General features: G+C 43.2%; 1 protein-coding gene across 1 annotated transcript in view; it reads left to right on the plus strand.

Moving 5' to 3' along the window:
- plcg1 (phospholipase C, gamma 1) overlaps nt 1-17,298 on the plus strand; it is a 118,684-nt gene that overhangs the window by 81,778 nt on the left and 19,608 nt on the right. The window contains exons 20-22 of the mRNA XM_043710716.1: nt 2,197-2,300; nt 7,399-7,495; nt 14,348-14,417. Of these exons, the coding sequence (XP_043566651.1) occupies nt 2,197-2,300; nt 7,399-7,495; nt 14,348-14,417 (271 nt within the window). The remainder of the gene's footprint in view (nt 1-2,196; nt 2,301-7,398; nt 7,496-14,347; nt 14,418-17,298) is intronic.

The raw sequence follows: 17,298 nt of genomic DNA on the forward strand, positions 1-17,298 counted from the left end.
ACTGTTCACCTTAAATTTTAGCCACCTCATGAAAACACGTATCAACAAATTTCCAGACAGCCCACAATACTCTCAGAATTCAAGAATGAAAATAAATCTATGTATTCCCCTTAACGCACACGACACAGAAATTCAAATCATGCTTGAAGTCATGCATTGTTATTTCACTTTAGACTCTAGATTAGAGTGGTGCTGGAAAAGCACAGCAGGTCAGGCAGCATCTGAGGAGCAGGAAAATTGACGTTTCGGGCAAAAGCCCTTCATCAGGAATAGAGGACCCAGGTTTCCAAATAGTAATCTAGATTATAAATCTTTATCATACTCTGCATTTGTTTCTGTCTGAGCAACATGTTTTTCCCATTTCTCTCCATCACCCTTCTCAGTTTCTATCTCCTATATCCTTTTTGTCCATCTCTCCTTTCCCTCTCTTCATCTCTGCTGCCATGTTTTCTAAATTCTCTTTCTATTTCTCTCTCTCTCTCTCTCTCTCTCAGTAGACCACACAGCCACACACACAACTTTTTACTGCAACGTTTTCTCAGGTTCCACCTTTGCCCTGTACAGGACAATGTTGGAGAGATTATATGAGGAAGGGGGGTTCAGTTCTACATGCCTGTGTAGAACTCCAAGGAAAGTGTAGGGAGAGAGAGGGTGGGCAGTCAGTCATTTGGAGACGGTGCCTCTTTAATCATTGTAAACAAAAGATATGATCACTGTTGGAAACACCTCTTTGATGTAATGTTGCTATCGGAACCTCGAGATCTCCTTCAGTTAATCCGATATTTGGATAATTGAAGTTCCTCTGTACATTCAAGGCTGATTTGGACATATTCTGGACTGACAAAAGAGTTAAGAGTTATGGAGGTGAGCAAGTAAGTGCTGTTAAGGCCATAATCAGATCAGCTGTGATTTTGTTGACAGAGCAGTCTCGATGGATCAACTGGCCTACTGCAGCTCCTATTTCATATGAAATAAAAACACAAAGTTTTTAGGAAAAAATGGAACAGAAGAAATCACCAGAATCTGGGAGCGTCTGTGGGGAGAAGTTAACGTTTCGAATCCAAAATGACAATCAGCCTGTTCCGCCATTCAGTAGGATAAAGGCTGATTAGAAACTTCACTCCTTTTTACCTACCCTACGTACCACTGGTAATCAGAAATCTATCGGTCTCTAATCATACAATATGATGCTAACTCAGCAGCAACAGAGAAATAGGATTAGAGGTTGGGTGAAGTGGTGCAGCACCATCTACTGGCTAGTTTGACAGATTACTGTTTATACAAGAACACAAATTATAAAATATTCTTCAACGAACTATAAAACAATACAACACAGAGGAAGACAATTCAGTCCATCCTAGCTGTGCCGGAAATGTAGGAAGCTTGCGTTGTAAATGTTTGAAAATAAACATCCCTTGGCTATCATGATCACAGAGAGTAAGTTCTGTGGACGGAAAGGGCTGTAGACAAGACTGCAGCCCAGTTTTCCCAATCTCTCTTCACAGGACAGTCCCATCGGAAACAGTTTCTCTCTTCACCCTCAATGTCACCCTTAATGTCTTGAAAAAAATTGACCATGTTATCTCTTAAACTTCTAATTTTGGGATAAGTGCATTTAACGGGATTTAAACACAGAAGGCAGAAAGGAATAGAAGGTGATGCTGATTGGGATGAATAAGGCTGGACAGCAGTGTTTGTAGAACATGCACCAATTGGGTTGAATAGCCTGTATTTAGTTGTACATTCTAAATGTAATAGAGTGTAATCATTTCAGTGTAGAAGCTGGTTATGGCACCACATGCTGGGAGCAATTGACAATATATCATCAATATCATCAGTAACTTAGATATTGAGATGTATATCTCATCATCCCAAACTCCTAGATCTTATTTCCAGAAATATGAGCTTCTAGACTGTCATTGGCAAAGGTGCTGAATTAACTTTCAAAACTCCTTTGCCTTGCTCCAGGTTATTTCCTCAGTGGACAATGTTGGTACAGATATGGTGTGTAATAGGATTGAGTCAAAAATTAGAATTGATCAATGTACTCAATCTTTCTGATTAATGTCTGTGCACAGGAGAAGGATCTCACTACAATCATGTTGCAGCTTTTTTTAGTTATGTATATTACAGACATGTCTAGCCTGCCTGTGGTCTGTATTTATAATGTGGCTCCTCACTGCTTTTGTGTTACAGTGTACAGTCAAGGCGATGTATGATTATAAGGCACAGCGGGATGATGAGCTCTCCTTCTGCAAACACTCCATCATTCAGAATGTGGACAAACAAGAAGGAGGATGGTAAGTTCAAGACATATACATGGAAAACTTCATCTCAATTACATTAAGGCCTAGTAATTATCCTTCATCAAATTGAACCATTGGTTTGGATTTCCTTGAATATAGAAGGGTTAGGTGTAAAATGAATTTGGTATTTATGATGGTTAAAGGGGTTGATAAAGAGAAACTATTTCCTCCAGCAAAGCAATTTTGAATGAGGTGCTGGAATCTTAACATTGGAAGTTGGCCTTTCCTGAGAAAAGTAAGGAAACGTGCCTTCCACAAACAGTAATGGATTTTTAAAAAATTCATTCATGGGATGTTGGTACCACTAGCTAGGCAGCATTTATTGCCCATCCCTAATTGCCCAGAAGGCAGTTAAGAGTCAACCACATTGCTGTGAGTCTGGAGTCACATGGAGGCCAGACCAGGGAAGGATGGCAATTTCCTTCTGCAAACAGTCATACAGCACGGAAACAGACCCTTCAGTCCAACTAGTCCATGCTGACCATAATCCCAAACTAAACTAGTCCCACCTGCCTGCGCTTGGCCCATATCCCTTCAAATGTTTCTTATTCATGTTCTTATCTACATGTCTTGTAAACAGTGTAACTGATCCGTATCCACCACTTCCTCTGGAAGTTCATTCCACACACAAACAACTCTCTATGTAAAGAAAATGCCTGTCATGTTTTTTTAAAATCTTTCTCCTCTTACCTTAAAAATATGCCACCTAGTCTTGAAATTCCCCACCCTAGGGAAAAGATACCTGTTTTCACGTTATCTAAACCCCTCATGATTTTATAAACCTCTATGAGGTCACCCCTCAACCTCCAATGCTCCAGTGAAAAAAAGTCCCAGCCTATCCAGCCTGTCCTTAGAATTCAAACCATCCGTTCCCAGTAAGGTCCTGGTAAATCTTTTCTAAACCTTCTCCAGCTTAATAATATCCTTCCTATAACAGGGTGACCAGAACTGGACACAGTATTCCAGAAGAGGCCTCATCAGTGTCCCATACAACCTCAACATAACTTTCTGACAATCAGCAACACTTAATTCCAGATTATTTTTAGAATTGAATTCAATTCCACCACTTGCCATGGCAGGATTCAAACCCGGGTCCCCTGCATTAAAAGTCGCATGATAATACCACTAGGATATCGCTTCCTGAAACTCTGGCCATTGAGATGGAACATTTCAAAACTGAGATCAATAGATTAGTTTTATATCTTGGTACAATTTTTTTTTCTTTTAGGTAATCTTGGGTATGTTTAGGAAGGCTGATTCTGTTGAATCTCATTCCATGAACATTCCTTCAATGGCTTAGTTCCTTTCACCATCAGGAATGCTGGAAACGCTCAGCAGTTCAGGGGGTGTCTGTAAGGAGAGGAAGAGAGTTAATGTTTCAGGTCAATGATTTTTCATCACAAATCTCTTTAGTTAAGACAAAGGATCATCAACCTGAAACTTAACTCTGTTACTCCTTCCTAAATGTTTTCTCCATTTGTTTTAGATTTCCAGCAATTGCATGTTTAATTTTGTATTGTTTTATCCACATTTATTACTAAATTCTAATAAACTGCTGGTTTACATCTACATCTCTTCCCTTCAGTAACTTAAACAGCTGAGGTTTTTTTTGCTGATGTAGCACTTTCCTCCTTACATTAAGAATACCTCAATACCACTGCAAAGAATCCCTAATTAGAACCTTCCTCTCATAGCCCTGGGAATTCAAAGAGAACTCTTTTTTTTCTTTCTTTATTCATTAAAAGTCAAACTAAAGGGACAATGTTCTTCTAATTGCTACACGTACAATGCCAAACTCCAACTTCTCAGCTCCCCGCACCACCAGTGTCGCTTTAGTATAGACAGGCTCAAGGCTTCCCTCAGCCCATTGCTCTTTATTCAACATTTCACTGGATGTGGGCAGCACTGGCAGGGGCCAGTAGTCATTGTGTTTTGATCCCAACTGATGGTAATCCTGGACAAGTCAGATGCCAGTGTGTAACCTTATTTGTTAGATAAAGAGCAGAATCCGAGTGACAAGGGCTATGGCAGAATCAGAAAAACAGTCCGCCGAGGCTCAGTTGATGTTAGGAGCAACCCGCTCCATCCTTTATGCTCTGCCAAGCGGTGAGTTGGGTTTCTCGCTCAACAGTGGCAAGTTGCAAATTAAGGAGGGTTATTGCTTATTAAACACCTTGTTAAAGGCTAACTCGCCTCATTAATATTCAGCTTACCAAATGCACTAAACAAACTAAACAATGAGAAATCTTAACATCAAAATGCAAACAGGTACCTGGTGACTCCAGCTCTTCACCCACTCTAGTGGGCCCCCCTCGGGAGGTGGTGAGGTGTCCCAAACAAGTGAAGAGGCTGCATACAGGCTTGGCAGGGTTAGTGGTGCTGGGGTTTGGCACCAAGCAAAGGAAGATGTTGCAAGCAACAGAGTGATCGATTGACTTATTGCCCTGTGCACCAAAGGACAGTGAAAAGTTTTGTTTTCCGAGTGGTACAGGTAGATCAGAGTAACCAAGGATATACAGATCAAAAACACTTAAGAGGCATACAGGTTACATTACACAGGGTGTGCAACTAGACGAGATCAACGTTAGGAAGATCAGCATGATTTGAGGCTAATAACGGCCAGGCAGAAGCTGTTCTTGAACCTGTTGATGCGTGTGTTCAGGCTCCTGTATCTTTTGCCTGACAGAAGAGGTTGTAGGAGATCATTACTGGGGTGTGGTGGGTCTTTGATGATGATGGCAGCCTTTCTGCAGCAGCGAGCTGTGTAAATTGAGTCCATGGATGGGAGGTTGGTTTCCGTGATGGTCTGGGCTGTGCACATAACCTTCTGTAGCTACTTGCAGTCCTGGACAGAGCAGTTGCCGTACCAGGTCATTATGCACTCGGACAGTATGCTCCCAGTGGTGCATCTGTAGAAGTTGGTGAGGGTCCTTATGGACAGGCCAAATTTCCTGAGCCACCTGAGGGAGAAGAGGCATTGTTATGCCGCCTTGACCGAGGCATCTACATGGGAAGTCTAGGACAGATTGGCGGTTATTGTCACTCCAAGAAACTTGAGTGGTAGAGTATGATCCTTGATAGGAGTGCTTGCAATAGCAGGGACAGAGTGGGTGTGAGGTATTGGAGAGAAGAATTGGCACTTACGGTGATGCAGTGGGGAAGGTCACTGACATTCCTAAGGCACTGCTGGTCCGCTGTACTGCGGAGATGACACTGAGCTGGGTGGTGACCTCAGTCAGGCTGCTAAAATCATAGAACTATTACAGCGCAGGAGAGGCCATTCAGCCCATCTTGTCTGCCACAGTTCTCTGAACATTTTAATTTAGTGCCAATATCCTTCCTTTTCACCATAATCCTGCATGTTGTTTCTATTTAGATAATCACCTCATGCCCTATTGAATGCTATCCGAGACTGTAAGATGTAAGAGCTGAACTACGGCATTTGGCCCATCAGGTCTGCTCAGCCTTTCAGTGAGATCTTGGCTGGTCTGATAATTCTCAATTCCATTCCACTGCTTTTTCCCTCCAACCCTTGATTCCCTAACTGATTAAAATCTGTCAATCATAGCCTTGAATATACTTAACAACCCCACCTCTACAGCTGTCTGTGGTAAAGAGTTTGATGACCCTCTGAGAGAAGAAATTCCTCCTCATCGGTCTTAAATGTGCCGCCCTTAACTCTGAGGTTATGCCTCTGGACCTAGATTTACCTACAAAGGGACACAACCTCTCAGCATCTACTCTGTCAAATGCCGTAACGTCTTGTATGTGTCACTAATGCCACCTCTCAAGCTTCTAACCTCCCAAGAGTACAGGCCCAACCTACTCTACCCCTTCTAAAGAAAAGCCCTCCGTACTCAGACTGAACCTAGTGAACCTTCTCTGGACTGACCCGAATGCCAGTTTATCTTTCCCCTTAGAAAAGGGAACTGAAGGTATGTTCTGACTAGTGCCTCGTATAATTTATCAAGACCTCCCTACTTTTGTATTTCATACTCCTTTGTAATAAAGACCAACAGTCCATTTACCTTCCCCATTATCCACTGAAGTATGCTTGCTTCGTGTGATTAATGCACAAGGACCCTCAAATCTGTCTTTGCTACTGCTTCCTGCAGTCTTCCCACATTTTGATAATATTCAGCTCTTCTCTTCTTGCTACCAAAGTGCACAGCCTCACATTTTCCCGCATTATATTCCATCTGTCAAGCTTTTGCCCCCTGGCTCAGGCTTTCGTTTCTGGTGGCATAGCTTCCTCTGGTGGTCCTCTGGAAAGAGGACTTCTCTCCCTTGCGGCCTTCCCCACTCCCTCCCAGCAGGACCTCCAGGTCCCTGTCATAGAATCATAGTGCCGTCTTCCTCTTCCCAGACACCTTGTATTGACTTCCTTGACCAAGCAGGAAAACTTCGGAATGTCAGTTCTCGTCCACGGCACAATGGCATTTTAAAGATGGCACAGGGAAATGGGATGCCAGTCTTTTGGCAGTCATCAGCTGGAATGGTGATTTGTTTTGGGACCAAAGCATGGTAAGATGGGGCTGGAATAGGACATGAGGGATGCCGTAGGTAGTTTATAAGGTGTGTTTAGTAAGAGATGATGAGAAGTCCCACCAGACCTGGTCATGGGATTCACTCTAAAATGCGACACAATTCATACTTAGTCAATGATATTTGAGCCAGACCATATATACTTCTTACTCTTGGTAATGTGGTGTTTAGTCACTGAAGCATATTTACACAAGGCTGCAGAGACATTTTTGGGTTAGGCTAGGATATCTGCTCAACATGGATGAGTTGGACCGAAGGGCCTGTTTCCATGCTGTACATCTCTATGACTCTAAAACAGGATAGAAGTTTACTCCACAAAAGGAGAAAGTAACAAATAGAGCTATCTATAGGAGACAGTTAGAAAGTCCTTAACGCAAACATCAAACCAAAGTTTCAACCTGTATCCTGACACTATCAGTTTGTATCTGTTCCTAAATATCCCACTGCCCCCATATCTACGTGCCTCAATTTTACATCACTGCTACGATATGACTACTGTTGCCTCTGCTCTGTACAGTGATTGATGTCTTCCCAATGTATTTTTCAGGTGGAAAGGAGACTATGGAGGTAAACGACAGCTCTGGTTCCCTGCCAACTATGTCGAGGAGATAATGAGCCCAAGTACTGCAGAGCCAGAGAGATTGGTGAGACACTTTGATTTTGCTTGTCACAAGACCTGATCCCTCTTCCATTGACATTCAATGCTATTACCATTGCTGAATCTCACTATCAACATCTTGGTGCTACTATTTACTAGAAACTGAACAGGACCAGTCATATAAATACTGTGGCTACTAGAGCTGGTCAGAGGCTGTGAGTAACTCACCACCTTACTCCCCCATGTCTGTCCACCATCTACAAAGGCACAATACAGAAATGTGATGAGATATTCTCCACTTGCCTGTATGAGTGCAGCGCCAACAACACTCAAGAAGTTCAATGCCCTTAAGAACAATGCAGCCCCTTTGTTTACCACCCCATCTGCTATCTTCAACCTCCAATCTTCAATACCAACACACAGTAGCAATTGGTGTGTAACATCTACAAGAATGCACTGCAGCAACCCAGCAAGGCGCTTTCAACAATAGGTTTCAAACCAACAATTTCTACCACTTGGAAAAAGGGGGGCAGCCACTTGGGAACGCCACCAGCTCCAAGCCACATGCCATCCTGTTTTTGGAAATATATTGCTGCTCTTTAACTGGCAAATCCTGGAACTCCCTTCATCAAATCACTGTGTACTTACACTCCAAGGATTGCAGCAGTTCAGGAAGGCAGCTCATCATCACTTTTTCAAGGGTAATTAAGGATATCTAATTTAGCTTGTTGCACACAAACCCCTTGACAGAACTTCTAAAAAGAGTAAAGCAGTAATAAATTGTCCCTTAAGTTCACACCTTTATATCCTGTGTGTTATGACTTTTAAAATTCTTGCAATTGCATGCAGGTAGAACATACACTCCATAGAAGGGAGGTCTTTGATTGATTTAGCACCGTGCACAACCTTAGGATGTCTCAAAGCACTCACAGCCAGTGAAGTACTTTGTAGCCACTGTTGTAACCTTGGGAACATGGCAACCACACAAGCAAGCTCACAAAAACAATTGCCAGACACTCCTTTACTTTTTTAGGGATGTTAATTGCATGATATAAATATTGGCCAGGACACATCAGCAAAGTGGCTTTTCACTTCTTTGTAAGTGTGGGTGATTTTGTTGAAATTCAAGACCTGCGTTCCCTTTCTTTCCACAGTGGTGCACATAAGGTACCTTTAAGGTGCCAAGTTGTGCTGGAGCTGTCAGGTTGTTGTGAAATTCAGAGAGAACATTGACCACTAAGGATTACCTTTCCCGCTGTTCTTCAAAGTATACCCCTGGGTCTTTTACATTTACCTGATCGGGGAGATGGTGCCCCAGTTTAACATCTCATCTGAAAGACAGCACTGTTGACAGTGCAGCAGTCCCTCAGTATTGTGCAGGAATGTCAAGTCAGATTGTTGTGCTCACGTCCCTGGTATCTGGCATAAGTCACCTTTTATTTACACATGAGAAGTCCTTGACTTTAGTATTGTCTCTTTCAGAGTCAGCTACCAGAGTGTCAGCAATTCTGACACTCCCCTTACTATATGTCAGAATTGAAAAAGATGGTGCTGGAAAAGCATAGCAGGTCAGGCAGCGTCCGAGAAGCAGGAGAGTAGACATTTCTGGCATAAACCCTTCATCAGGAATGTGGAGGGGGAAGGGGTATGAAACATGAATGTGTGCTTGAAGGGTTCCAGGACAGAAGGTGAGGCATTCTTCCTCTAGGTGGCGGGTGGCTTAGATCTGGCGGTGGAGGAGGCCGAGGACCAGCACCTCCTTGGGAGAGTGGGGATGGGAGGTTGTTGAAATGGTTGTCCACAGGATGATAGGGTTGTTTAGTGCATGTGTCCCAAAGATGTTCCCTGAAACGTGAGTTTGCGTCCCCTCTCCCCAATGTACAGGAGAACCACATCGAGAACAAAGGACATGGTAGATGTGGTGGAAAATCTGCTGGATGTTAAAAGATCCTTTGGGGCCTTGAACGGAGGTAGGGGAGGGGGGCGGAGGGGGTGGTGTGAGTGCAGGTTGTACGCTTCCTTTGATGGCAAATATGTCAGCCATAGCTCCCTGATTGGACCAGATTGACAGCCCCAATCAGGGAGCTCACATTCTATGAGATCCACCTGGCTGATCTCATCACAGCCACTGCAGAGGAGAGTGTGTGAAAATGGAAGAAACCAAGACATCCGTGTGATTATCTGGCATGGCAAAACTATGCCACTTGGAGACAGTTGTTATTTTACATGCTCACACATCCTTAAAACATTCTGCAGCGAGTAACTAAGCTCCTGTCTCCCCTATGCCTGTCCACCATGTACATGACACAAGTCAGGAATATGTTGGAATATACTCCACTTGCCTGGATGAGGACAGCTCCACAGCACTTAAGAAGCTTGACTGTGTCCAGTACAAAACATCCCGCTCATGCAGTGCCCCTACGTAAGCGTTCACTCCTCCATCTCTCCACCACAAATACACAGTGGCAGCAGTGTACACCATCTACAAGATGTGCTGCAGCAACTGACCGAGTTTATCTTCAATACCCACAATTTCTAGCAACTCGAAGGACAAGTGCAGCAGCATCATAGGAGCGCCACCACTTGTAGTCCCTGTCCAAGTTACTCACTGTGATGCTTTGCAAATATATCACTGCTCTTTCAAGAGCATTGAGTCAAAAACCTGGAACTGCCTTTCGAACACATTATAGGTGTCCCTACACTCCAAGCAGTTTAAGAAGGCAGCTCACCACCACCTTCTCAAGTAAAATGTTAAAACAACAGGGTTGTTTTGGTGGGTGATTTTAACTTTTCCTGTATTGACTGGGGCTCGCTTAGTGCTATGGTTTGAATGAGGGACAGTCTGTTAGGTATGTCCAGGACAAAATTTTGAAACAATATGTAAATAGTCCAATTGGGGAGGGCCATACCAGACCTGGTATTGAGGAATGAGCCCAGCCAGTTAATCAAAGTTTCAGTGAGGGAGCATTTCGAGAACAGTGATCGTAATTCTGTAAGTTTTAAGCTACTTATGGATAAGGACAAAAGTCATTTTCAGGTGAAAGTATTAATTTGGGGAAAGGCTAACTACCATAATATTAGGCAGGAACTGAGGAATGCAGATTGGAGGTGACTGTTTGAGAGTAAATCCATATCTGGCAAATGGGGATCTCTTAGAACTCAGGACCAGTGTGTTCCTGTGAAAATGAAGAATAAGGATTGGAAGATTCAGGAATGTTGGATGTCAAGAGAAATTGAGAGCTTAGTCAAAAGTGAAAAGGAGTCATACATACCCTTTAGGAAATTGAAGACCAACCAAGCCCTTAAAGAATCCAAATATCACAGGAAAGAATTCGATCTAGGAATTAGGAGGGCTAAAAGGGGCTATGAAATGTTTTTTAAGGAAAAAACAGTATTAAGGAAAATCCCATAGTGTTCCACACATGTATAAGGAGGAAGAGGATAGCTAGAGAAAGGGTAAGTCCACTTAAGGACAAATGAGGGAATTTGTGCATGAAGAAAGAGGAGATGGGTGAGGTATTTAACAAATACTTTGCATCAGTATTCACAAAGGGGAAGGATGTGGTGGATGCTGAGTCAGGGGAGGAGTATGTTAATATTCTAGGACATGTCAATACAAAAAAAGCTGGTGTTAGGTGTTTGAAATTCATTAAATTAAATAAGTCCTCAGTAGCTGAGTTCTGAGGAAGGGTCACCGGACTGAAACATTAATTCTGATTTCTATTCACGGATGCTGCCAGACCTGCTGACCTTTTCCAGCAACTTCTGTTTTTGTTTCCCCGGTAGCCGATAGGATCTATCCCAGAAAACTGGGGGAGTCAGATGAGGAAATTGCTTGTACGACATCGTTGTATCCTGTTTAGTTACAGGAGCAATCCCAGAGGACAGAAAATAGCCAATTTAGTTCCTTTGTTTAAAAGGGGCAATAGGGATAATCCGGGAAATTACAGGCCAGTAAGCCATAAGTTACTAACAGGGGAATTATTGGAGAAGTTTCTTAGGGATAGGATTTACTCACATTTGGTAAAATATGGACTTACTAGTGATAGGCAGCATGGTTTTGTGTGGGGAAGGTTATGTATCACAAATTTGTTTGAGTTTTTTCAGGAAGTGACAAAGATGATTGATGAGGTTAAAAACCACACAACACCAGGTTACAGTCCAACCGGTTTTTTGGAAGCACTAGCTTTCAGAGTGCTGCTCCTTCTTCAGGTGGTTGTGAAGCAGGACCCTTCGACACAGAATTTCTAGCAAAGGATTATTGTGTCTTATGGTCTTGCTTCACAACCACCTCTCTGTTGGCGGCACGGTGGCACAGTGGTTAGCACTGCTGCCTCGCAGCGCCAGAGACCCGGGTTCAATTCCCGCCTCAGGCGACTGACTGTGTGGAGTTTGCACATTCTCCCCGTGTCTGCGTGGGTTTCCTCCGGGTGCTCCGGTTTCCTCCCACAGTCCAAAGATGTGCAGGTGAGGTGAATTGGCCATGTTAAATTGTCCGTAGTGTTAGGTAAGGGGTAAATGTAGGGGTATGGGTGGGTTGCGCTTCGGCGGGTCGGTGTGGACTTGTTGGGCCGAAGGGCCTGTTTCCACACTGTAAAGTAATCTAATCTAATCTAATCTAATAACAGTTCACCTGATGAAGGAGCAGTGCTCTGAAAGCTAGTGCTTCCAAATAAACCTGTTGGACTATAATCTGGTGTTGTATGATTTTTAACTTTGTCCACCCCAGTCCAACGCCAGCTCCTCCACAACATGATTGATGAGGGCAAGGCAGTAGATGTTGTCTATATGGACTTTAGCAGGGCCTTTCACAACTTCTCTCATGGGGGCTGACACAAAAGAGAAAGTCATGTGAGATCCGTGGTGAGCTGATAAGATTGGCACAGAACTGGCTTTGTCAGAGAAAAACAGAGAGTAATGTTTTTCAGATTGGAGATGGATGACCAATGGTGTTTTGCAGGAATCCATGCTGGAACCTTTGTTGTTTGTAATATATGTAGATTTGGAGGAGAAGCTAGGTGGCTTGATTAGTACGTTTGATGAGGACACAATAATTAAGGAAGCTACTTTCAGTAAGGAGGATTGCCAGAGAATACAGTAGAATATAGTTAAATTAGAGACTTGGACAGACAAATATCAGATAGAGATTAATCCTGATAAATGTATGGTGGTGCATTTTGGGAGGTCTAACGTAGGGGGAAAGAATACAGTAAATGCTAGAACCCTTAGTAGCATCAACATACAGAGAGGGATCTAAGGATGCAGGCCCATGGTTCCCTGAAAGTGGCAACATAAGTGGATAAGATGGTCAAGAAAGCAAATGGCATGCTTGCCTTCAGCAATAAGGGTATATAGTATAGAAATTGGCAGGTCATATTGCAGTTAGGTCACATTTGGAATACTGAGTACAGTTCTGGTTGCCACACTACCAAAAGGATATGGAGGCTTTGGAGAGGGTACAGATACAGTATTAGCTATGAAAAGAGATTGGAGAAACGTGGTTTGTTTTCACTTGAATGTTGAAGGGGCGATGTAATATAAGTTTACACAATTATGAGAGACATGGATAGACTGGATAGTCAGAGACTTTTCCCCAGGCTAGAAATAACAGTTACTAAGGGACATAGTTTACAGTGAGGGTTATAGTGAGAGGACAGGTAAATGGAGCTGAGGCCATGAAAACATCAGCTTTTTTATTCATTCGAGGGATGAGGGCATCACTATCTCAGCCAGCATTTATTGCCCATCCCTAATTGCCCAGAGGACAGTTAAAAGTCAACCCCATTGTTACGAGTCTGGAGTCACATGTAGGCCAGACCAGGTAAGGATGGCACTGTCCTTCCTTGAAAGAATTAGTGAACCAGATGGGTTTTCCCCGACAATTGACAATGGATTCACGGTTACCATTAGATTCTTACTTTCAAATTTTACTGAGTTCAAATTACACCATCTACCATGGTAGAATTCGAACCTGGGTCCCCAGAACATTACCTGGGTCTTTATATTAAAAGTCCAGTGATAATACCACTAGGCCATTGTCTCCCTGCTGTGACCTTATTGAATGGCGGAGCAGGCTTGAAGGGTTAGATGGCCTACTCTTGCTCCTGGTTCGTACAGGTTTAAGTAAAAGGGGTAAGTATAAAGGAGATGGGAAAGGCAGGTTATTTTTACACAGATTCTGGATTAATGGTGCTGGAAGAGCACTGGAGTTCAGGCAGCATCCGAGGAGCAGTAAAATCGATGTTTTGGGGAGGGTGGAGTGGATAGGTGGAAAAGAAGATAGGCAGGTAGGACAAGTCATGGGGACAGTGCTGAGCTGGAAGTTTGGAACTAGGGTTGGGTGGGGGAAGGGGAAATGAGCAAACTGTTGAAGTCCACATTGATGCCCTGGGGTTGAAGTGTTCCGAGGCGGAAGTGCTTCCTCCAGGCGTCTGGTGGTGAGGGAGTGGCGGTAGTTTTACAGAGTGCGCTGCTAGAGGAGGTGGTGGAGGCGAATACAATAGGAATGTTTAAGAGGTATCAAGACAGATATATGGCAAAAGGTTTTTAGTTTCGAAAGGCAACATGTGTCAGCACAGGCTTTGTGGGCCGAAGGGCCTGTTCTGTTATTTGTTCTTTCTTTGTTCTTCTCAAGGACAATTTAGAATGGGTAATCAAAACTGAGCCAGCTAGTGATGCCCATATCCCATGTGTAAATAAAACAAAAAGAAAATCAAGATTGGAAAATCGTTTCACGTGGGTAGGGTCTAAGTAGGGAATTTATTTCTTTTCTGAAGCTGTAATTTGATGCCCCAGGGATTTCTACAATGGGAGAAAAGGCATGTTTGGAGTCTTAAACTTTTACAGATAAGTTGACTGGCTTGGTACTTATTCTTCCTCTTATTCCCTCTGCTTTCAGCCCCTTAATGAAAACAGTCCTCTCGGGGATTTACTGGGAGGATCTCTGGATATACCTTCCTGTCAGATCGGTGAGTAGTTTGGTAAAGCCAGAACTAACCTGCTTCACTTAGTGCTACTAACTGTAACTGGGACCAAACTGAAGGTCCATTTTGCTGTTGTGAAGAGAAATGGCAATGTCCCCACAGTAAACGTCTCTAGCTCCATGAACATAATCAATCCTGCCTTAGAACCTGAGTGGAAATCAAGCACTTTCTTAGAGGAATTGGAGACCATTTCAATATATAAGGCAAAAGAAGAAAGAATTGCAGTTATCGCGCCTGTCATAAACTTGGGGCATCCAAAAATGCTTTATGGTTGATTAAGTGCTTTTGAAGGAGAAAGTGAGGACTGCAGATGCTGGAGATCAGAGCTGAAAATGTGTTGCTGGAAAAGCGCAGCAGGTCAGGCAGCATCCAAGGAGCAGGAGAATCGATGTTTCGGGCATGAGCCCTTCTTCAAGAATTCAGCATTCCTGAAGAAGGGCTTATGCCCGAAACGTCGATTCTCCTGCTCCTTGGATGCTGCCTGACCTGCTGCGTTTTTCCAGCAACACATTTTCAGCTAAGTGCTTTTGAAGTATGGTCACTTGTAATTTAGGCAACTTGGCAACAAATTTGCTCACAGCAAGCTCCCACAAGCAGCAGTGTGATATAGGTTAATAGATGAAATCCAGTACATATTCATTTCCAGTCAAATGAGTCATCCGACTAATAACTTAAACCCAAAAGACAGGCATTTCAGCGTGGTAGAGGATATGGCCTGACAGGACACAGTTACTGTTCATGAGCAGACCTGAACTATATGATTCCATAGAAGGTGGTAGAGATGTTCAACTGTCCTAAATATGGCAGTTGTGTGTGAGTGGCATTGGCAAACAGCCACCTCTTCAGCCTCTCGGTCAAATGGCTGCCTGACAATTTGAGGTAAAGGAATGGAGAATGAGCAGTGGCTAACCTCATGTCAAGAAGATTTGTGCTCCATTCACATTTGGAGCAGTGATTTTACAAACTTAAGAGTCTTTGGAACAAAAGAGAGCGTCAAAACTTAGTCATTCACTGTCTGCATTCAGCTTTGACTTTGGTTAAAATCACAAATGACATCCTGTATGACTGTGACACAAGTACAGAGGAACCTCGATTATCCAGCATTTGATTATCCGAATATCGGATTATCCGGCAAGATCACAGTTTCCTGATGCTTGGCCAAACTATGTTATTCGGAATTCGACTATCCACAATTCAATTAACCGAATGAAATACTCCCCGCCCGTGTCCTTTGGGTTCCTCTGTAAACTGTCCCTCCTCGTCCTTCTCAACCCAACACACCATTCTCCTCCAGAATCGCCCAGTTGGATGGGACTCATCTTGCCTTGTTGCATCCTTTCATCTATTTAATCAGAGGCAGAGAATTACCACAAATGGCTTCTCCTCTTATTCCTACACCATTAACTCTGGTGTCTTGAAAGGATCTATCTTTGGCATCATCCATTTTCTCATTGACATCTGCCCCTCAGAGACATGATCTGAAAGCACAGCAGTTTCCACATGTACAATGACAATATCCAACTCTATCTCACCAGCACTTCTCTTGTCCCCTCTCCTGTCTCTAGATTAACAGATTGTTTATTTGATGTGCTGGCAATTCAATTTCAGCAGATTTGAAGACGTTGTCTTCACTTCCCACCACAAACTCTGCTCCCTATTCACTGGCACCATCACTCTGTCCATCTGAGGCTGAACCAACTGCTTGTATATTTGATCTTGAGGTGAGGTTTCAACCACAAATTTGCATTTTCTCTAAGACCTTTTCTGTAACATGAACTGACTTTGCTATCCATCTCAGCTCATATGTTGCAAGAGGGTCAGTGTGATTTCAGAAAATGTCGAACAACTATTGACATGGTGTTTATTGTTAGACAGCTCTAGAACAAGCTGATCATTTATGACTGAGATAAAGAAAATGTCTTCACTTATAGGACTGTTAAACCTTTGGAATTGAAAACATAAAGTGTTGTGGATACACTATCTTTAAATATAGCTACATTTTTCCAGTTTCTCGGCAAGTTATGATTTTAAGGCTGTGGAGAAGGAGAGGATTAGGCAAAATGGGAGGATATTTAATTGGGGAAGAGGAAACATGATGCGATTAGACATGAGTTAGGAAGCATAGACTGGGAGCAATTGTTCCATGGTAAAGGCACTATAGACATGTGGAGGCTGTTTAAGGAACAGTTGTTGCGAGTGATGAATAAATACGTCCCTATGAGACAGGCAAGAAGGGGTAAGATAAAGGAACCTTGGATGACGAGAGCGGTGGAGCTTCTCGTCAAAAGGAAGAAGGTAGCTTACATAAGGTGGAGGAAGCTAGGGTCAAGCTCAGCTCTAAAGGATTACAGGCAGGCGAGGAAGGAGCTCAAAAATGGTCTGAGGAGAGCCAGGAGGGGACATGGGAAAGGCTGGGCAGAACAGATTAGGGAGAACACAAAGGCTTTTTACATTTATGTGAGGAATAAGAGAATGGTTAAAGAAAGAGTAGGGCCGATTAGGGATAGCATTGAGAACTTGTGTGTGGAGTCTGAGGAGGTAGGGGAAGCCCTAAATGAGTTTTTTGCTTCTGTCTTTACGAAAGAAACAAACTTTGTAGTGAATGAAACCTTTGAAGAGCAGGTGTGCATGCTGGAATGGATAGAGATAGAGGAAGCTGATGCGCTGAAAATTTTGTCAAACATTAAGATTGACAAGTTGCCAGGCCCAGACCAGATTTGTCCCCGGCTGCTTTGGGAAATGAGAAATGCAATTGCTTCGCCACTTGCAAAGATCTGCATCCTCGCTCAGTCGTACCTGAGGACTGGAGAGAGGCAAATGTAATTCCTCTCTTCAAGAAAGGAAACAGGGAAATCCCCGGCAATTA

Source organism: Chiloscyllium plagiosum, chromosome 20 (genome assembly GCF_004010195.1).
Source record: "Chiloscyllium plagiosum isolate BGI_BamShark_2017 chromosome 20, ASM401019v2, whole genome shotgun sequence".
NCBI classification, from domain to species: domain Eukaryota; kingdom Metazoa; phylum Chordata; class Chondrichthyes; order Orectolobiformes; family Hemiscylliidae; genus Chiloscyllium; species Chiloscyllium plagiosum.